General features: G+C 38.7%; 1 protein-coding gene across 1 annotated transcript in view; it reads left to right on the forward strand.

Moving 5' to 3' along the window:
* Positions 1–808: 808 nt before the first annotated feature.
* Positions 809–22,673, forward strand: part of LOC147372710 (C-type lectin domain family 7 member A-like) — a 55,428-nt gene continuing 33,563 nt past the window's right edge. Inside the window, exons 1-2 of the mRNA XM_086404119.1 lie at positions 809–953; positions 4,786–4,878. Coding sequence (XP_086260245.1) covers positions 809–953; positions 4,786–4,878 — 238 coding nt within the window. The remainder of the gene's footprint in view (positions 954–4,785; positions 4,879–22,673) is intronic.

A 22,673-nucleotide genomic window follows, 5' to 3' on the forward strand; every position in this document is an offset into this window, starting at 1 on the left:
TCTCCCAGCAATCTTGATTCCAGCTTGTGCTTCATCCAGCCTGGCATTTCACATGATGTCCTCTGCATTTAAGTTAAATAACTAGGGTGATTATATACAGCCTTGACCTACTCCTTTCCTGATTTAGAACCAGTCTGTTGTTCCATGTCCAGTTCCAACTGTTGCTTCTTGACCTACATACAGATTGCTCATTAGGAAGGTCAGGTGGTCTGGTATTCCCATCTCTTCAGAATTTTCCACAGTTTATTGTGATCCACACAGTCAAAGGCTTTGGCATAGCCAATAAAGCAGAAGTAGATGTTTTTCTGGAACTCTTGCTTTTTCAATGATCCAGTGGATGTTGGCAATTTGATCTCTGGTTCCTCTGCCTTTTTTAAATCCAGCTTGAACACCTGCAAGTTCTTGGTTCACGTACTGTTGAAGCTTGGCTTTGAGAATTTTGAGCATTACTTTGCTAGCATGTGAGATTAGTGCCATTGTGCGGTAGTTTGAGCATTCTTTGGCATTGCCTTTCTCTGGGATTGGAATGAAAACTGACCTTTTCCAGTCCTATGGCCACTACTGAGTTTTCCAGATTTGCTGGCATATTGAGTGCAATACTTTCACAGCATCATCTTTCAGTATTTGAAATAGCTCAACTGGAATTCCATCACCTCCACTAGCTTTGTTCATAATGATGCTTCCTAAGGCCCACTTGACACATTCCAGGAATCTGGTTCTAGGTAAGTGATCACACCATGGAGAGGCAAGGGTACTTTAAATAATGTGGACATATGTAAGAGTTCTGACAAGAACAGAAACTTTCAGAATGTCTCAAATGTCAAGATTTCCTATTCTACTGCTGAGAATATTTTCAGTTGTTCTGGACATCAGATCTTTTCCTCCCGTTCAGCCTTTAGAAGGGAAAGTGAACCCTCCCAACTCTATTTCTGAACAAACTGTGGAACTTACAGGTAAGATCAAAGCTACTGTGTGTCATCAGCTACTGATTCTGGAGAGATTTTTAACATCCTTAATCCTATCTGTTTGGGCTTGATATGTGAAAGTCTGAGATGGTAAAGAATCTGCCTGCAATGCAGGAGACATGTGTTGGATCCCTGGGTCCGGAAGATCTCCTGGAGAAGGGAATGGCTACCCACTCCAGTATTCTAGCCTGGAGAATTCCATAGACAGAGGAGCCTGGTGGGCTACACTCCATGGGGTTGCAGAGTTGAACACGACTCAGAGTAATGAGACTTTAGGAAAGGAGAGCGAACCCCCCTGAATTATAACATTTTCAAGTAGAACTATATTGAATCAAAAGGAGGTCATTGAATGAAGAATTTTTATTCTGGTAATGAAATAATGCTGAACCATCCAAATTTCCTTGTTAAGAAACTGAATAAAGTGAATTGTAAAGACTAAGAAAAGGCATAGAAAAGGTACGTTTACCTTTCATTTTTTTTAAGAATAATTTTTTTGTGAATGTTTTGTATCATCATTTTAGTTAGCTTTTACTCTTAGTTATAAACTATAATAATCTAGATAGGGAATATTTTGTTTTCTGCTGCTGCTTCTGCTGCTGCTCCTGCTGCTGCTAAGTCACTTCAGTCGTGTCCAACTCTGTGCGACCCCATAGAGGGCAGCCGACCAGGCTCCCCCCGTCCCTGGGATTCTCCAGGCAAGAACACTGGAGTGGGTTGCCATTTCCTTCTCCAATGCATGAAAGTGAAAAGTGAAAGTGAAGTCGCTCAGTCCTGTCCGACCTTTAGCATGGACTGCAGCCTACCAGGCTCCTCCGTCCATGGGATTTTCCAGGCGAGAGTACTAGAGTGGGGTGCCATTGCCTTCTCTGTTTGTTTCTAGTAGTATACAAATAAATGACTATGTGAAATCTTTTTTCCTTATAAGTTGAAAATTTTTTGAAGGTAAACACTTTGTATTTAAGTTTAGAAACAAAGTCATTTAAGGAGATCAAATTATTGTGTCATAAACACCTTTACAAATAATTAATTGCTCTTTCTTTTTGGTTTTCCTAGTTTATAATTGCCTCCTGCCTTAGATTATTCATTTGTTCCTTTATCCCTCTGTTTACCGATGCTTACTTAACACTTACTGTGTGCAAGGCACACATTATACTTGGTGCTGAAAATTTAAAGGTAATTAAGTCACAGACCCTTTGCCTTGAAATTCAAATTTCAGGGGACAGAAATAGCTGTAAATAATTAAAGTGCAATGTGAAAACAGAAGTAATTGGATCATAATTAAGGATATCTGAGAACTCACAGGAAGGATGGAGTTAACTCTGCTCAGGCACAGGGAAGACTTTTCAAAGAAATGCATTCAGTCAAGTTTGAAGGAAGACTATGTATTTTGCCAGGTGGAGGAGAAGGAGCATGGCAATGCATTCAAAGTGATTATAGCCCGGATACATTATTTCCACAGACTCTTAGTGCTGCTGGAAGATAGGATGTTGGGCATTGATGGAGAAGCTGTGAATAGGGGCTATCAGCATCAGATTTAGCCAGAGTTGGCAAACAAAGAGCAGTCTGTTTTTTACTTTTTTACCTGTGCTGGGTCTTCAGTGCTGTCAGCGGGCTTTTCTCTAGTTGCCTTGCACAGGCTTCTCAGTGCCATGGCTTATCTTGTTGCAGAGCACAGGCTCTAGAGCACACAGGCTTCACAGCTAGGGCACAGGGCTTAGTTGTCCCGCAGCACATGTAATCTTTCCGGAACAGGGATTGAACCTGTGTCTCCTGCATTGGCAAGCAAATTTGTAACCACTAGACCACCAGGGAAGTCCCTAAGAGCAGTTTTTAAAGAATCAATGAGACTGAATATTATACAGAGATCGAAAAATACCCTAAGATTTCTGTTCAGTCCCAAACTGTTTTTCTCTTCTTTTTTTGATTACCAGTCCTTTCTGGGACTCACCCATCTTTTCTTTCCAATATAAAGTTGTTACAATCTATGGAATCCCTTAGTACATTAACCCAGACATATCCTTCAGGTGAAATCTTTCTAATTCAAACTTTTGTTTTTCCTAAAGGCAAAAATTATTCAGAGTTCTCTGCTTTTAAGTTTATATTTTAAAAAGGCTTTTATTGAATTTGTTATAATATTGTTTCTGTTTTTTTGTTTTGGTTTTTTGGCCAAAAGGCACATGGGATCTTAGATTCCTGACCAGGGGTCAAACTTGCGCCCTCTGCTTTGGAAGGTAAAGTCTTAACCACTGGATTTCCAGGGAAGTCCCTTAAGCTAATTTTTTATACTGATAATTGCAGTAGGTAAACTAGCAGAGACAAGAAATGTAGTAAAAGATCTTCTAAATTCATTCTATATTGTGATATGTATAGCTCTTAGCTCTTTTTCTGAAAATTAAAATGCCTTTTTGGAATCACTGTTGTTGTTGTGTAGTCACTAAGTCATGTTCGACTTTTTGCAACCCCATGGACTGTCACCCTCCAGGTTCCTCTGTCCATGGGATTTCCCAGGCGAGAACACTGGAGTGGTTTACCATTTCCTTCTCCAGGAATCTTCTTGACCCAGTGATCGAACTTGTGTCTCTTGCGTGCAGGTGGATTCCTTACCACTGAACCACCTGGACATTACCTTTACATTAATTTGAGGGTATAAATAGTTAGACTTCAAAAATGTGTTGATGTCCATTAAATCTTGTGTTAGCCCTAGCCTAGGGGGCCAAAGACTATTGACCAGTCCACGAGCTCTTCTGAATCACCTTTTCTCTTTTTCTTCACACAAGTTACTTTCCCAGCTCCCCTTGTAGCTAGAATGGCTATGTAGCCCACCTTTGGCTACTAAGACTTAAAACAAAGTTGTCTAGCTTTCTGGAATGGCTTTCATTCCCTCTACTCTTTTTTGTCTTGAATACTGAATAAGTTACCTGGAGCTGTGACAACTCTATTATAGCCATGAGGTTGTCAACACACTCAAGAGCAGCTTCAAAAGCTTTAGAGAGCCAGTGGCATTGATGATGTTGTTGACCTGTCTTGATCTCTGGATATTTTATCGTATTTGTCCAGATACATGTCTAAGAGCCACCTACTTGTGGTTGTTGTCAGTTTCAATGGGTTCCTCATTACACAGAAGAAGGAACTCATACTGAATTAAAAATATAAGCAGGATGTTTGACAAGTGAGGATGGACTTAGAAAAAACCAGATGGGGAAATCAGAATAGCTCTGGATTTATTATCACTATATCTATAAAATGTATTATTATAATCGAGCATTACAGTATACAGAGGATGTGCTGTGCTACAGAAAAAGATAGCTTAGAATGAAAACAAACCAAGACAAAACAAAACAGGAAACCCTTGTGATTTGTGGTTTAAAAATAAAAGGATCTCATGCAGCCAAAGCTGCAACTTCTCAGCCTTTCTTCTGGCAGCTCTGCTTTTATGTATTATGACCTATTGCTTTAATCTGTTTCTGAACACAGTAGGAAAGTCTCTTCAAAATGATGTATATGTATATTTTGGTCTGAACACCTTACACATTTGCCCCCCCCCCCCACCCCAATTCTCCATTCATCATGGGCACAGCAGCCTCCCTCAAGCCTGCAAAAGACCACCAATGGTGTGAAATTCCAACACACACTTTACTTATTTTAGGCATTCAAAGGAATTCTCATAAAAGAGGAGGAAGATCCCCTCAAATATAATTTTTATAAAGAACAATTTCTCATATGTTGTATGAGAAGTGTGAATTGCAATAATTTTTTTCTTGAATGTATGAGAAAGTTCACTTTCAACCACATCTCATCTCCACGTTTCTCTACCTTTCAGACATGACAGAGAAGCATGTTTATACTGATGTGAAATCTCTTGGCAAAAGGAAGAAAATGCCGTCCAGAACTGCTGACAGGAAATATGAGGGTGGTAAGCATCTATATTTACAGAATCATACATCACAGGTTTGAACATGATCTTATATATTTAAAAATCCACTAAATTTGTAAATGTCTCCCTATAACTTACCCGTCAAGTGTTTAAACTGTGTTTGAACACCTGCTTGGAAATGAAACTCATTTTTTTCCCCAGGGTAGTAGTCAACCACAAATTGTAACTGCTCCTAGAATATTTTTGCTTTATTCTGAATCAGAATATTTCTTCTTGAATCTGGCATGCACAAACACTACTTAGAAGCCTTTCATGGAAAAGAAGTGATTATCATAAAAGCTCGATGACTTCTTATGCTGAGTCCAGGATTTCAGTGCAACAGGGTATTATTTCTTCCTGTGGGTCCATGAATCAATTACAGTGCAGAAAGCATGGCAGATCATCTTGTTTTATTAGTAATAGATGTAGAGTCAAGGTATATTTGCTGTTTAAGAGTTTTTTTGTTTTTAAAGATGATAAATGTTAATGCTAGGGAATTAGCAATGTGTGCCTGGAGAATCCCAGGGGCGGCAGAGCCTGGTGGGCTGCTGTCTATGGGGTCACACAGAGTTGGACGAGACTGAAGCGACTTAGCAGTAGCAACAGCATAGGCCTTATACTGTAATGATTGGGTCTTTATCACCATTTTAAATTTTATTTTTAAAAAAATAACTAACTAATTTTTGGCTGCACTGGGTCTTTGTTGCTGCACAAAGCCTTTCTCTAGTTGCAGCAAGTGGAGGCTACTTGCTGGTTGCCTTGTGAGGACTTCTCATCATGGTGGTTTCTCTTGTTGCAGAGTGTGGCTCTAGGCTTGCAGGCTTCATTTGCTGCACACAGACTTCATTCAGCGGTTGTAGCTCTCCATGGGCTTAGTTGCCCCACGGCATGTGGGATCTTAGTTCCTGGACCAGGAATGTCCACTGCACTGGTAGGCAGATTCTGGACCACCAGGGAAGTCTCCTTATCATCACTTTTTAATGGTTCTCTTCTGACTGTCCTTCTCAATAATCCAAGTGACTACTCTGTGCTGGGCTGTTTTCCACAGGTGGCCAGACCAGTGGAAGGACTGAAAGAAAATATCTTGGTCCTTATGTCTTCAAATAGCTTCTTCAAACTCCTTATTTAAAAATCTGTAATTTTTTGCATACAGGGTTATCTTTACCATCTTTCTAAATTGCATATATATTCGTTAGTATACTGTATTGGCAGAAAAGGCAATGGCACCCCACTCCAGTACTCTTGCCTGGAGAATCCCATGGACGGAGGAGCCTGGTAGGCTGCAGTCCATGGGGTCGCTAAGAGTCGGACACGACTGAGCGACTTCACTTTCACTTTTCACTTTCATGCATTGGAGAAGGAAATGGCAACCCACTCCAGTGTTCTTGCCTGGAGAGTCCCAGGGATGGGGGAGCCTGATGGGCTGCCGTCTATGGGGTCACACAGAGTCAGACACGACTGAAGTGACTTAGCAGCAACAGCAGCAGCAGCAGCATACTGTATTGGTGTTTTTCTTTCTGGCTTACTTCACTCTGTATAATAGGCTCCAGTTTCATCCACCTCATTAGAACTGATTCAAATATATTCTTTTTAATGGCTGAGTAATACTCCATTGTGTATATGTACCACAGCTTTCTTATCCATTCATCTGCTGATGGACATCTAGGTTGCTTCCATGTCCTGGCTATTATAAACAGTGCTGCGATGAACACTGGGGTACAAGTGTCTTTTTCAATTCTGGTTTCCTCGGTGTGTATGTCCAGCATGGGATTGCTGGGTCATATGGCAGATGTATAGAATAGTCTTTTGGACTCTGTCGGTGGAGGGGTGGGGGGGCATGATTTGGGAGAATGGCATTGAAACGTGTAATACCATATAAGAAATGAATTGCCAGTCCAGGTTCAATGCAGGATGCAGGATGCTTGGGGCTGGTGCACTGGGATGACCCAGAGGGATGGTATGGGGAGGGAGAGGAGAGGGGGATTCAGGATTGGGAACACGTGTACACCCGTGGCAGGTTCATGTTGATGTATGGCAAAACCAATACAATATTGTAAAGTAAAAAAAAAAAAAATCTGTAATTTTAAATTATTTTGCTCTTGTAGTTATAGCAGTTGCAAAAATATAAAAAAAAAGAAATATCCTGTAATTTGTCATAACATTAGGAAAGGGGGCTTAGGACTTAGGACAAACGTGAATTCTATCATTCTACTGTAATGCTTTGTTAAATGTTAACTTTCTGCATTTTAGCCATTTATTCATAGATGTTGTAGGAAGTCATTATGGGTTGACATATATTTACGTATATAAGAATCAAGGGAGATTTCCCTGGCAGTCCAGTGGTTAAGACTGTGCACTGCCAATATACGGGACATAAGTTTGATCCCTGCTTGGGGAACTAAGATCCCACATGGCCAAAAAATTTTCTTTTGAAAAAGTGAAAAGACATCCTACAGAACAGGAGGAAATGTTTGTAAGTCATATATCTGAAGTGATGTGGATTCATAATAATGAACTCTTACACGTTAACAATAAAAAGATCAGTTACCCAATTAAAAAAAAAATTAAGGGCAGACATACCCATCAAGCAACTTGAGGCAGAGACAGAAGCACATGCCTGGTAGGCTTCCATGAAGGTTTTTTTCTTTTCCTTTTTTTAAGAATGGATATTTATTTATTTATTGGCAGCATTGCAGCCTGTGGAATCTTAGTTCCCCAAACAGGGACTGAACCTATGCCCCCTGTAGTGGAAGTCCAGAGTCCCACCACTGGACTGCCAGAATAGTTCCGTCCGGGAAGATTTTCTTAAACTTATCTTTTTTTTTAAATGTCTTTATCGGGCAGCATGCCCCATTGTGCTGCAGTTTTCTCCAATAATTTTATGCTTCTGTAATCTTGCTTTGACCTAGATATATAATATTAGTTTTGTTTGAACACTGTTGCAATAATACCTTTAACTTATACGTTGATTGCTTTCATCAGGTTTATTGTTCCAATCCCCTTACTTTCATTTAATCACAGCTGCTTACTGCAGCTTGGCCACATTCTGGGTGCTGTGCTGTGTGCCAGTGATACCAAGGAGATACTGTGTCTTTGTTGCTGTTTATCACAAAGCCTTCTCCCTCTAGACTAAAATACATCCTCAGGAATGGAAATTATGATCAAATACCTATTGCAGAGCATTTGAAACCTCAGAGGAGGTCAGTGTGGAAGGAGACTACAAGTAGTGGGGAAAATGACAGAAAATGAAAATGAGAAAGTGACCAAATAATGAGGTAAGCTTGAATGCTCATCCTAAGTTCAAAAGGAAGTATTAGAAACTTTTAATGGAGAAGAGAAAGAACCCGGGCTCTTTGGGATTTAGCTGATTTCATGGCTTGAAGAGGGAAAAATTAAGTTTGGAGAAGGGATATATCTAATTGTCATCTGTGAATAAGGAAGCATTTAAGACAAAGTTCATCAATATTCTGGAAAAGGCAAAAGTATGATGATGGTAAAAAGATCAGGGATGTGGAGTGGAGAGATGAACAGACAGAACACATAAGATTTTTAGGTCACTGAAAACACGCTTTATGATTTTATGATGGATATATGTTATTTTACATTTGTCCAAACCCATAGAATGTATTAATATAACACCAAAAGTGAACTCTTAGGTAAACTATGGACTGAGTCAAGGCAGGTTAATTGATTATAACAAGTGACAGCAAGTGTACCACTCTGGTAGGAGATGTTGATAATAGGGGAGGCTATCTATGCATGTGTCAGGATAGGGATTCCTTGAGAAATCTCTGTAACTTCCCCCTCAAGATTGCTGTGATGCACAGCCAGGCAACAAGAAGGTGGGATGAACTGAGAGAGGAGGACTGGCATATCTACACTATCATGTGTAAAACAGATGACTACTGGGAGCCTGCTGTATAACGCAGAGAGCTCAGCTTGGTGCTGTGATGACCTAGACGTGGGGGGAGCAGGAGGGAGGATTAAGAGGGAGGGCGTATATATATACTTATGGCTGATTCACCTTGTATAGCACAAAACAATACAACATTGAAAAGCAATTATCCTCCAATTAAAAATAAATTTTAAATTTTAAAAAAGTTTTAGCGTAAGAAGATTGTTGTGATCCAATCTTTTACTCTAAAAGAATAAAGTCTTAAAAAACTTCTTTTAAAGATAATATACATAGAGGTCAGTTTGAAGGAACTATTTGGGGGCAGTTTGTGACATTTTGAGCATTAATGTTAGTAATATTATAATAGACAAATATATAAATCAATAAAATTGTTTTACAAGGTCATGTGTTCATAATGATATAAAAGAAAAGCTTGTCAGCATAGATAGTTGTAATCTGAAATGAGAATGCTAACAGCTTCGTCCTGATGGACTGATACCTGCTGTGGCACAAGAGCTGGGAAATACTGGCCTAGGGGGCTGCCGCTGGCTGATATAAAAAAAAAAAAAGAGAATGCTAACAGATTATATTTCAGAAATGTATTTCAAACTGCTGGGCATACACACTGAGGAAACCAGAAGGGAAAGAGACACGTGTACCCCAATGTTCATTGCAGCACTGTTTATAATAGCCAGGACATGGAAGCAACCTAGATGCCCATCAGCAGATGAATGGATAAGAAAGCTGTGGTACATATACACAATGGAGTATTACTCAGCCATTAAAAAGAATACATTTGAATCAGTTCTAATGAGATGGATGAAACTGGAACCTATTATACAGAGTGAAGTAAGCCAGAAAGAAAAACACCAATACAGTATACTAACGCATATATATGGAATTTAGAAAGATGGTAACAATAACCCTGTGTACGAGACTGCAAAAGAGACACTGATGTATAGAACAGTCTAATGGACTCTGTGGGAGAGGGAGAGGGTGGGGAGATTTGGGAGAATAGCATTGAAACATGTATAATATCATGTATGAAACGAGTCGCCAGTCCAGGTTCGATGCACGGTACTGGATGCTTGGGGCTGGTGCACTGGGACGACCCAGAGGGAGGGTAGGGGAGGGAGGAGGGAGGAGGGTTCAGGATGGGGAATGTGGGTATACCTGTGGCGGATTCATTTCGATATTTGGCAAAACTAATACAATATTGTAAAGTTTAGAAATAAAATAAAATTAAAAAAAATAAAAAAAAAGAAATTTGAACATAAAAAAAAGAAGTTAATAATTTCATTAAATGTGTTAATATAGCTAAATGATTTTGTATAAGCTTATATTAATATATGTTTGTGAAGTATAGAGAGGTATTTGTTTTAACTGTGTAAGTAAAGATGGGAAAATATTGGAAATTATGTAAGCCCAGAAAAAGCAGAATCCAAAGGAGGATGATCATACACAATAAGAAAGCAGAAAGAGGAAAAGAGAGTTCAATTTCGTGCTTTAAAACGATGATTTAACCACACGTTTTAAAAAGGGACTAACTTCAAGAGTTTGATTCCTCTTTTCCTAGGCTTAGACTTTCCAAATGGCCCGAAAATTTAAATGGTACAAGAACGCATACACAATTTTTAATAGTGCTAACAGATAATAGCAATATATAAAAAGGATAGCATAATGCATAATTAAATGTTAGCTAAAATGAGACTTAAAACATGTATCATTTGTAATGGAGATTATTAGGCTAAGAAATACAAAATCTATATGAAAGGTGAGAATTCCAAATGTTCCATTTTTTGTAATAAATTAAGTTGAAAACAAGAGCCAACTTAATGGTCTGCAGCTTGAGTTCAGTCATGATGCAAAAGCAAACAATCTAAAAATCAGTTGTTTGACAAACTATTTCCTGAAGTATTTTGCTTTTTTGGTCCATAGAGATTACTGAAAACTAGAAAAGTATTCAAGGATCTAATAATGTAACAACTATTGGACAGTTTAAGTACGATTATAACCTTAGAGAAGTATAAAAATTATAGGAATAACACACGAAATGAAGTTTAAAAGCTACTGCTTTATTTTAAAATAGATTTAAGTACAAGAATAGCAATAGGTTTTGTAATAATTTTACTTGTATTTGCTTCTTGAGGTGTTTCAAAGAGTTAGATACTTTAACTGAAATTTAAAAATTTTACAGGACTTAATTTGAGTACTTAAGTAGAAATTAATGTTGAAATGTTTCAGTAGGTTTCAAATTATCTTTATTAGTGAACAGTGAGTCACAGATTAGCTGGGTGATTGACTCAGTTTCTTAGCAAGCTGCCTTCAAGGTGCGGGTCAGGGGTGGGGTCTCAGGTCAAGACTTGACTAGGGAGCTCCCACCTCCAAGCTCACTCACATGGGTGTTGGCTGGTCTCAGGTCATCATTGGCTACTGACTGGAGACCCAAATTCTTTGCCATGTCGGCCTTTTCATAGGGCTATTCACATCACAGGGGCTTCTCTCATAGCTCAGTTGGTAAAGAGTCTGCCTACAGTGCAGGAGACCCGGGTTTGATTCTTGGTTCGGAAAGATCCCTTGGAGAAGGAAATGGCAACCCACTCCATTCTTGCCTGGAGAATTCCATGGACAGAGGAGCCTGGCAGGCTACAGTCCACGAGATTGCAAGAGTAGGACACCACTGAGCGACTAAACCACCACCACCATTCACATCACAGCAGTTTGCTTCCTATGGGGGTGGGGGAGAGACTGGAGAAAGAAAGAGAGAGAGATGGAAATGCACTGGCTCTCTTGGGAAGAGGATTCCAAAATGGTATGGATACTAAGGGGTGGGGAATTGTAATTGGGGGCCACTATAGAGGTTGCCTGTACTATGAGATATGCATTTGTGCATTTTATAAAATAAGGATGATTCAAATCACAAATATTAGTAAATTTTATTTTTCATTTGCAAAAGCCTTTGGTCATGTTTGCAGTGATCAGTTTGCTTTTGTGTATCCCTGTTAAACTATGACCTTGAGCTCATGCTTTGTGACTCATATCTGTCTTCAGCAGACGATAGACTTGTCACCATGTGAAGTTCTCCAGAAATTCAGGTCGAACAAGATGCATTAATAAGTATCATTTGAAAGATTGTAAGCTTTATTTTATATGGTTGCTGAGGATAATTAGAAACCCAAATAGCAAGAGCACTTTCTGAAAACCTGTAAGACCGATAATAGTCACAATACTTTTGCCGTTTCCAAAGGGGCTCCTCCACTTCTGCTTTTGTAATTTTGTACTATGGCCAGCAGATGGCATCGTCGTACAAATCAAGTTCTGAAATTAAGCTCCTTCAATTTGAAAATGTCTTACTCATAAGAATAAAGAAATAAATACATTCTCATAAGCTGCTACTTGAAATGTTAGTAGGCTAGTATTGCAAATAGATTTGGCAAAATATATCTGTAGTATTAAAAATGCTATCACTTTTTGAACTAATGATTCCACTTTAGAGATCTGTCTTCAAAAAATAATACATATGAACAAGATACTACACAATTTGATTTTTTTATCTCAGTATTATTTGACTTGCCAAATACTAGGAAAATCTTATATCCAACAATAGGAGAAAGGTTAAATATATATGATATTACCCTACAATTGAAAAATACAAAAATTTAAAAATTATATTTATGAAGTATTCAAAATGTAAGAAATGCTCCTGATATAATGCTAGTTGAAAAATCATAAAATAATGTGTAGCTCCTGCTAGCACAAAATATACACAGAAAATATGGAAAGGAAACATATTTTATATGTTTATAGCATATAATTTTATAACGAGATTTTAAGGTATTTTTCTTCATATTTTCCTTGTTCCAATTTTCAGTAATGAGTAGCTGGAAATAGCATCGTATTTTTTAATAAGCAGAAATCAAGTGTGAGAACAAAGAAAAGGGAATAAAAAATTTGTGCTAATCATAATTAAAAATTCTGTCATCTGCTATGTTAAACAATAAAAATATTCATTTATCTAATGATTATCTAGTGTTTTTCACACTGGGTGATGGTTATACAAAAGAAAATAAGACACAGGTTTTGCCTTTACTGAACATATAGTCAACTTGGAGAGAGAGACATATAAACAGATACTATATAAAGTAATGTGACAGGTGCAATGAATAAGACTATTAATGGTCTGATACATTTTCTTTTTCTCATTCGTTAGTCTCAACTCTCCCAGGTTTTTTTTTCCACATTGCATGGGGCTTGTAGGATCCTAGTTCTCAGACCAGAGATGGATTGAACCCAGACCCTCTCAGTGAAAGTTGCAGAGGCCTAAACCCTGGACCAGGAAATTCCTTCAGTTCTCCATTTTGGTCTCCAATATTTGATTTGTGACTGTGATTTACTGAACTTTACACATATTTTTCATTAAGAATTTCCAAGAACAGCCATGACACACAAGTAAATAATATTTACATTATCTATCCAGTGGTTATGAGTACCATTCTGTTGGCAAAGATATTATCTACCTGTGAGAAATGGATTGTTGCTGCTGTGATTAAGGTGGAGGATGATATAAAACAACTGCTATGAAAAACTTACTCGTCTGAGGTTACCAGCATTTTGATTGTGAGGCTGAGATGAGTTTTAGTAACAGATTTTCAAAAGGTTTTCTCTCTTCTCTGGTTTAGCACAGCAGAGTGTATGTGTGAAGAAGGAAAACATGCGGGCAGCTCTTTTTGGAGAGGCATTGCCCTTTTAAAAAAAGCCCTGTATTTTGGGTTGCTTTTCTTCTCTCTAGAGGGATGTGACTGAATGAGTATGGACTAGAACTGGGGTGTGAAGTTCTGAGCCCCACAGGCCACTAAGGTATTTCTGGACTGTGGGCCTGAGGGTGTGTTAGGGAGATTGGAGTGGTGGGAGGGGGTGGGGGTGAGGGTGGGAGGTGGATCTTTCTCCCTAAGAATAACAGAAGGTCTGATCCATGGCCTTTCACTTGCTAAACATTTAAGATGCAGTACTGATGAGGGAGATATTAGACAATTGTTTTGAAGGCAGAATAGTGAATGGAAATGCTCTCAACAAAGCACAAATTTCCTTATGTCCAATGGAAAAAAATGCACAACGTGAGTGTTGTGAGTTGAGTTTTATTTGGGCCAAATGAGCACTACAGCCCAGGAGACAGAATGTCAGATAGTTCTGAGAAACTGCTCCAAAGAAGTACGGAGTAAGATCAGTATATACATACATACATATATATATATATATATATACACACACACATATATATATATACATATTTATATATTAGTAAAGGGGGGTTTGTGTAGTTAAGCACACATTTTGGCAGAGGTTTGCTACTAGTCACAAGAAGGTTGCTGCTAGTCATGAGGAGCAATCTCTCTTTTAATAATTTTAGTGCTTCTCTAGATATCAGAAGATGCAAAAAACTGGGCTCATAAACTCTTCTCCTAAAAATATCTAACTATGTGAAGGCCTGTTCTGCCAGTTTTTCTCGGAGCACAGAGGGCTCATTCCTGATCTCCACCTTGGACTCCTTTCAGAGTTTGTTCAAGGTCAGGAGTGCAGGGGCCAGTGACTTCATCCTTGTCAGAACCAGATGGTGAACGACAGTTTTTAGCTGGCACTAATTTAGGCTTCAAACGGTTCTGGAGCTTGGTGGTTCTCTCCTCACCCCACATGGTTCTCAGAAACGTCCTGCCTGCCTACTTTTAGACCCCTGAACTAGCCACTTCCTCTCTTTACTCATTTCCTGATATTGTGAGCTCATACTGGTCATCTGGAGGCAAAAATCTAGTCTGCCCAGTTTGTTCCTGTCTCTCACAATTAAATTTTGTGCATGATAGCTCTTGAATGTAAAAAGCAAAATGATTCTGTGGAAAGTCCAATATTTTTGTTTTGGTTTTTGGAATTTCACTTAACAGAAAAGTGGGATGAGAATGTGTACATAATAATTCTCATTACGTTAATGTACACATTATTCTTTATCTGTAAAAGCAAAAGTGAAGTGAAAGTGTAGGTCACTTAGTCATGACTGACTCTTTGTGATCCCATGGACTGTAGCCCACCAGGCTCCTCTGTCCATGGGATTTCTCAGACAGGAATACTGAAGTGGTTTGCCATTTTCTTCTCTAGGGGATCTTCCCAACTCAGGGATGGAACCTGGGTCCTCTGCATTTCAGGCAGATTCTTTTACCATCTGAGCCACAAGGGAGCTCTTTAAAAGTAAATACAAATATTCTACATAAAGTCACATATATGGATTTGTGTGCCCTTTTGTGAGTCACTTAATGCTCCTACATCTGAGTGTCTTCATCAATAAAATGATGAAAACAATCTGTTATCAAGTTTGTTGAGGAACAGATGAAGTGGCTTAAGTGGAACAGCTACAATAACAAAAATACCCCCCAACTCCCCCAGACTATGCTTGACACATGAGTTTTCTAAATGCTACTTTGCTTCACTTAGTAAACAATAGACACTAGGTGACAGAAAAAAGAATTGGCTCACACTCATCTCTGAGCAAAGAAAGAAAACTACTCTAAAAGCACAACAGGGGCTTCCCAGGTGGCTTAGTGTTAAAGAATTCACCTGCCAATGCAGGAGACACAGTTTGGATCCCTGGGTTGGGAAGATCCCCTGGAGAAGGAAATGGCTACCCACTGCAGTATTCTTTTTTTTTTTTTTTTTAATTTTCTTTGTCTTTTATTTATTTTTTTTAAATTTTATTTTATTTTTAAACTTTACAATATTGTATTAGTTTTGCCAAATATCGAAATGAATCCGCCACAGGTATACCTGTGTTCCCCATCCTGAACCCTCCTCCCTCTTCCCTCCCCATACCCTCTCTCTGGGTCGTCCCAGTGCACCAGCCCCAAGGATCCAGTATCATGCATTGAACCTGGACTGGTGACTCGTTTCATACATGATATTATACATGTTGCAATGCCATTCTCCCAAATCTCCCCACCCTCTCCCTCTCCCACAGAGTCCATAAGACTGATCTATACATCAGTATTCTTGCCTGGAGAATTCCATGGAGAGAGAAGCCTAGTGGTCTACAGTCCATAGGGTCAAAAGGGTCGGACAGGACTGAGCACGTACACATAAAACAACAAACTTCTGGGATCAAACACTCCATTTGCAATCATCAGACGCTTTAATATAATATCAGATTCTCGTGTGTATGTTTCTTACTGTTACTATACTGGAATCCATTCTCAAGAGAGCAAATTTAAAGTGAGCCAGGGATTTAAAGGTAGATCTCAAATCAGTAATATTTAAGTTTTATCTTTTTTTCATTGTTTCTAGACCTTGCATGAAAGTAAGGAAAGAGAGGAAGTACTTGTCAGGGTCACCCTACCTTGCACAGTGAAATGTACATTACCCTGAGCCTTGCAGTACCGTGAGCTCCTTGAGTTTGAGACTTCCTGTGTGGTTTTAGCTCAGATAGTGAGGTACCTCCAGCTACTTTTCTTCCTCTGCTGAGCTAGATATGTTGACAACCTCTCAGGAAGTCTCGGTCTATTTTTATATTTCATTTTCGTAGAGCATTTTGCTATGTCTTTTAGAATGTACTTTTAATTGTCCTCATGATGGTGGAGGGTCAGATTGAGACAGACAAACAGCAGGTGATCTAAAACTCACTTCAGTTCAGTTCAGTTCAATCGCTCAGTCGTGTCTGACTCTTTGCGACCCCATGAATCGCAGCACGCCAGGCCTCCTTGTCCATCACCAACTCCCGGAGTTCACTCAGATTCACGTCCATCGAGTCAGTGATGCCATCCAGCCATCTCATCCTCTGTCATCCCCTTCTCCTCCTGCACCCAATCCCTCCCAGCATCAGAGACTTTTCCAATGAGTCAACTCTTCGCATGAGGTGGCCAAAGTACTGGAGTTTCAGCTTTAGCATCATTCCTTCCAAAGAAATCCCAGGGCTGATCTCCTTCAGAATGGACTGGTTGGATCTCCTTGCAGTCCAAGGGACTCTCAAGAGTCTTCTCCAAAGCCACAGTTCAAAAGCATCAATTCTTTGACGCTCAGCTTTCTTCACAGTCCAGCTCTCACATCCATACATGACCACTGGAAAAACCATAGCTTTGACTAGATGGACCTTTGTTGGCAAAGTAATGACTCTGCTTTTCAATATGCTATCTAGGTTGGTCATAACTTGATGGGTGAATTTAACTCTGATGACCATTATATCTACTACTGTGGGCAGGAATCCCTTAGAAGAAATGGAGTAGCCATCATGACCAACAAAAGAGTCCGAAATGCAGTACTTGAATGCAATCTCAAAAACGACAGAATGATCTCTGTTCGTTTCCAAGGCAAACCATTCAGTATCACAGTAATCCAAGTCTATGCCCCAACCAGTAACACTGAAGAAGCTGAAGCTGAACAGTTCTATGAAGACCGACAAGACCTTTTAGAACTAACACCCCAAAAAGATGTCCTTTTCATCATAGGGGACTGGAATGCAAAAAAACAAAAACAAAACCTCACTTATGTGTTATTTAATTATCATTTAAATATCATTATCATTTAATTATCATACCAATTTTACTATTGGTTCAAATACACTTTGATAAAGCAATGTCCAACGATGATATTCCCTGAGCTTTAACTAATTCATAACCAAAGAAAGTGGGCTAAGAAGGGTGAGGTGCTGGTAGGAAAGTAGGTGAGCATGGAAAATTGCAAATGTAAATTCACTAAGAGGAGAAGTCACTAGGATGTATCGCCTAACAGTGAGTTCAGGGCTTCATCTCTATTTAGGCTGAACTGAATCTCTCTAACATCATGCTTAATCTTGGTGTATTGCTATCAAGTGAGCAATAATGCTCTATTAGTCTGGACCTGGAATTTACCTTTTTCAAGTATCAAAACTTGAGATGAAGGCAAAAGCATAGAGTTGCAGTTCAGCCTGGTTGTTATTCTTTAAAAACATAATGGGAAGTGGCATAAATGATTCAACATATTCCCTCCCATTTTGTATCTAGGTTAAGAAAGACTTTTACCTTTAGGTACATCCTTACTTCTGAACTATGATTAACCTCTGGGTTATTCAACCTTTTGGTTTTTCTTTTTTCTTTTTCTCCTAAACATGAGCTTAAAGGGAGGGACTGTTAATAGCTGTGACTCATTTGCTTCCAATGTTAGTATCAGTGGATTTCAAACTTTAGCTTGCATCAGAATCATCTGGAGAATATGTGAAAATACAGAATGTTGAGCTCCATCTCAAGAGTTTCTGATTCAGTGATTCTGGGGTGTGGCTATGGAATTTGCATTTTTAACAGTTCTCAGGTGATACAATGCTTCTGGTCCCAGGGACCATGCTTAAGGACCTCTGCTCTTATTTATTTTTAATTATTTCACAGTGGAAGTATTAATTATGCTTTCATTGTTGCTTAGTTGCTAAGTCCTGTCCTACTCATTTGCAACCCATTAATTGTGTTAACCAATGCCCTCTGAGTGCATCAGTCTGAGAATTCCTTTCTTGGAATTGCATTCTTAGACAAGAGAAATTGCTATATATTTCTTCAGACAAAGTTCCAACTAGCATTTCCATTTCAAAGCTATGTTTTCTGATTGTTATTTCCCTGATAGAGTCTGCTCTCAGAATGAAAGTTTCTATGTCTTTTCTCTTATTAAGGGTCATTCTTTTATTCTGTAGTAGAATTTTCCTTCTTCTCTTGTTCACATGGGAATTATTGTTAGAACTATTGTTAGTTGCTCAGTTGTGTCTGACTCTTTGCGACCCATGGACTGCAGCTGGCCAGGCTCCTTTGTCCATGGAATTCTCCAGACAAGAATATTGGAGTAAGTAGCCATTCTCTTCTCCAGGGGATCTTCCCAATCCAGGGATTGAACCCAGATTTTCTGCATTAGCAGGCAGATTCTTTACTGTCTGAGCCACCAGGAAACTTGTAAACAAGAAATTCAGTTCACTTCCATCTTGGTCAGGTGTCAGAATTATCCTTTTGTGATTCCAACCCCACACAAGGTATCCAAGTTTCCCACCTTCTCTTGAGGAGAGCTTAAAAGTGCTCAGAACTGTAAGTTGCCCAGAGAAATTAGATAGGTGGTAGGAAATGGATGATCTTGGACAATTGGGTCATTTCTTACTTTCTGTTCCATTATGTTGAAAGGGTCTCTTATTAGTTCCATTCCCATTTCATTTTGTGCTCTGCTTTCCTGCTTTTCCCTTCCACAGTACTTAGGGGAAAATACCAAGCTCAACAAGTACCTCCACTTCAGCCTCCTAGGGGACTTTGCAAAGTAGTGTCAGCTTTGTTCCAGGCTAGGCAAGAAAGAGTGCTTTTCAGGGTGAGTGAAAGGGAGGGAAAACTTGGAGGACTAGAAAACAACCCAAATAATAGTCCTATAACTCTGTTTCTATATTTATATGTTCCCTCATATATATATTAATTCATTCATATATTCTTTTTTTATGCAACAGACATTCATTGAGTTCTTAGTGCCTTTAATTAACACTGTTCACCAACATTTTAGAAATGGAGACCTGATTGAAATAAAAGAGGCATTTGTTTGGGGTTTGTTAGAACTGCAGTCTGGGAGACACAGATTCAAGAGGTACTTGAATCGTGTTCTGATGGACTACCAAATGCAGGAAGCCTATAAAAGCAAAACTCCAAGGCCACAGTTAGTTACATAAGCTGTTTGTCAAGAATTATAATTGGAGCTGGCAAGGAGTAAGGGTGCTTGCTAAGCAAGGAATGGTTGGGGCCTGAAATGGTGGCATAGTTACCAGGGGAACCTTGAGACTTTAATGCTGCAGCTGGTGGATGTGGCCTGAGAGTGGCCTTGGGCTTGATTCAGTTTGGAGAAAATACAAGTTCTCAGAAGTGCAGAGTCGTGTCTGAAACCACATCGTCAATGGCTGCTGAGTCTATTTTTTATGCCTGAACTGTGATTACTCCATTATAATTTCCATTTATCATCAGTACTAACCACCATTTTAAAAGAGATTAGTTCCCCTCTCTTGTACTATTTTCTATTTAAGTTAGAAAGGTGTGTATTTAACCATATATTAAATGTGTATATTGCAAATTAAATATTTAAATGTATACAATTTTAATATATGTGTCAAGTGTGTTTAACATATGCATGTTATGTTAATTTTAGTGGCTCAGTCATGTCCAACTCTTGTGACCCCATGAACTATAGCCCACCAGGCTTCTCTTTCCATGGAATTCTCCAGGCAAGAATACTGGAATGGCTTGCCAGTCCCTTCGCCAGAGCATCTTCCTCACCTGGGGATTGAACCCAGGTCTCCTGTATTGGAGGCAGATTCTTAACTGTCTGAGCCACCAGGGAAGCCCTATATATGTCATAGGTTTTTCTTTTACTCTATAATCAAAGATGATAGAGAATTGATGATTCATGGTACAAATGCAGTTTTATTTTGTAATCACTGAGAATTAAAATACATTTTTTTTGTTTTAGAATTCTACATTTTATTGAACATATTTCTGGAGTTTCTTAACAACATTCAGCAGTTATTTTATGTACTCTTTCAAGAGTCTACTTGATCACAAACATAACACTTGAATTTCTTAAAAAAGTTTGTTCAACATTCTTAAATGCATGACAGTATATAGTTAAAACATCTGGATTATAATTAAAATTATTAGAAATTAATACAGTGCATAAAATTACAAAGAAGAAAAAATTCACTATCCATAATCACCTAAGGATTATTTTAAACTCCCTTCTAGCTGTTATTTATTTTCCTGTTTAATTAAACTGACAATTTAAAAAAAACATAGATTCTTTATAAAAAACTTAACATTTCAGATAAATACAAAGAATAAAACTTTAAAAATACAAAATATTAGAAATAATCATTATGAATACACAACTATAAACATATGACTGTAGGTACATTCCACATGGCTGATTGTCAATAGATAAAGGAAATTAATATTGAGTTCCATAATCATAATTTCCAGATTTGTGTGGTATCCATTATTTATTTATGTCATTTTAAGATCACCATCAATTATTTCACATTAATATTCTATGCATGATTTCCTCAATTTGATTCAAATTTTTGTTAAGGGAGCCACAGTGACTCAGCAAAGTTGCCACTGAATTTTTTTATTGTTTTATAAATATCTCTATATAAAGGATATATGTACAGCCTACAATTCACTTACTAGAATGCCATCATTGACAAGCCATCCAAAAATGCAATTATTTTCACAAAGTGTTTTTTTATCTTAGCAGAGCAATCCAATAATGCTAATTCAGAAATACATTTTTAAAGATACTGAGCCAGTTGACTTAAAAAAATCATCTTACATACTCTTCTGCTTAGAACATAGAAGGCCACATCAAAAAGTCATTTCCTCTGACAAGGAAAATCTAGATCATTTACAAAATTTTAACTTTATTTGAGCGTGTCGGAGTGACAAAGTCACAAAGTAAACGGTGCCAAAGAGGGACAAGCTCCCCTTCACCCCACAACTCCACCCTGAGGAAAGATAGAACTCACAAAGAGCTTTATCTGAGGCAGGGGAGAAACAGTGGCTGCCATGAAAGTGGATAAGATAAAAGTAGCAGATATTTTAACAAACCCTTTTTTTTTTTTTTTAAATTTGGCTGCACAGGGTCTTTGTTGTGGCATGCAAACTCTAGGTCAAGTCATGTGGGATCTAGTTCTCTGACCCAGGCTCCCTGAATAGAAAGCATGGAGTCTTAGCCTTTAACAAACTCTAGAAGGATGAGTGTGGGCTATCTTGACAGTTTAGAATCCCAAGAGCCCTAAACATAAAGGGAGTCCACTCTCTCACCAGGTCTTTTCAACAGACCTCCAGTGGGAGCTCATGAGACAGACTGGGGCAGAGTAGGAGACGCAGGCGAGCCCCTTAGTGATGGAGAGGCATGAAACATCATTTCCCAGATCTTTTTCTCACATGAAGCAAAAACTTTGAGACACTGAGGGAGGGCCAGGAAACTCTCCTACTCCCAGGAATGGCTATTGGGGAAAGAATAGAAGCAAAAAATTTCCTCCATTTTAGAAGAAGTAAGATAAGCCTCCCTGTTTCCCTCCTGGTCTCAGAAAATAAAGTGATGCTAGGAGATGGCTAAAAGCAAAGTCTCTTTGTAGCTGATCAAAGGAAAGCCTTTGACTGTGTGGATCACAATAAATTGTGGAAAATTCTTAAAGAGATAGGGATACCAGACCACCTGACCTGCTTCCTGAGAAATCTGTATGCAGGTCAGGAAGCAACAGTTAGAAATTGACTTGGAACAACAGACTGGTTCCAAATAGGAAAAGGAGTACATCAAGGCTGTATATTGTCACCCTATTTATTTAACTTCTATGCAGAGTACATCATGAGAAACGCTGGGCTGGAGGAAGCACAAACTGGAATCAAGATTGCCGGGAGAAATATCAATAACCTCAGATATGCAGATGACACCACCCTTATGGCAGAAAGTGAAGAAGAACTAAAGAGCCTCTTGATGAAAGTGAAAGAGAAGACTGAAAAAGTTGACTTAAAGTTCAACATTCAGAAAACGAAGATCATGGCATCTGGTCCCATCACTTCATGGCAAATAGATGGGGAAACAGTGGCTGACTTTATTTTTCTGGGCTCCAAAATCACTGCAGATGGTGACTGCAGCCATGAAATTAAAAGACACTTACTCCTTGGAAAGAAAGTTATGACCAACCTAGACAGCATATTAAAAAGCAGACATTACTTTGCCAACAAAGGTCCGTTTAGTCAAGGCTATGTTTTTTCCAGTGGTCATGTATGGCTGTGAAAGTTGGACTATAAAGAAAGCTGAGCACCGAAGAATTGATGCTTTTGAACTGTGATGTTGGAGAAGACTCTTGAGAGTCCCTTGGACTGCGAGG

Source organism: Bos grunniens, chromosome 5 (genome assembly GCF_055505025.1).
Source record: "Bos grunniens cultivar Pamir isolate PY7600 chromosome 5, Bosgru_T2T1.0, whole genome shotgun sequence".
NCBI lineage: Eukaryota > Metazoa > Chordata > Mammalia > Artiodactyla > Bovidae > Bos > Bos grunniens.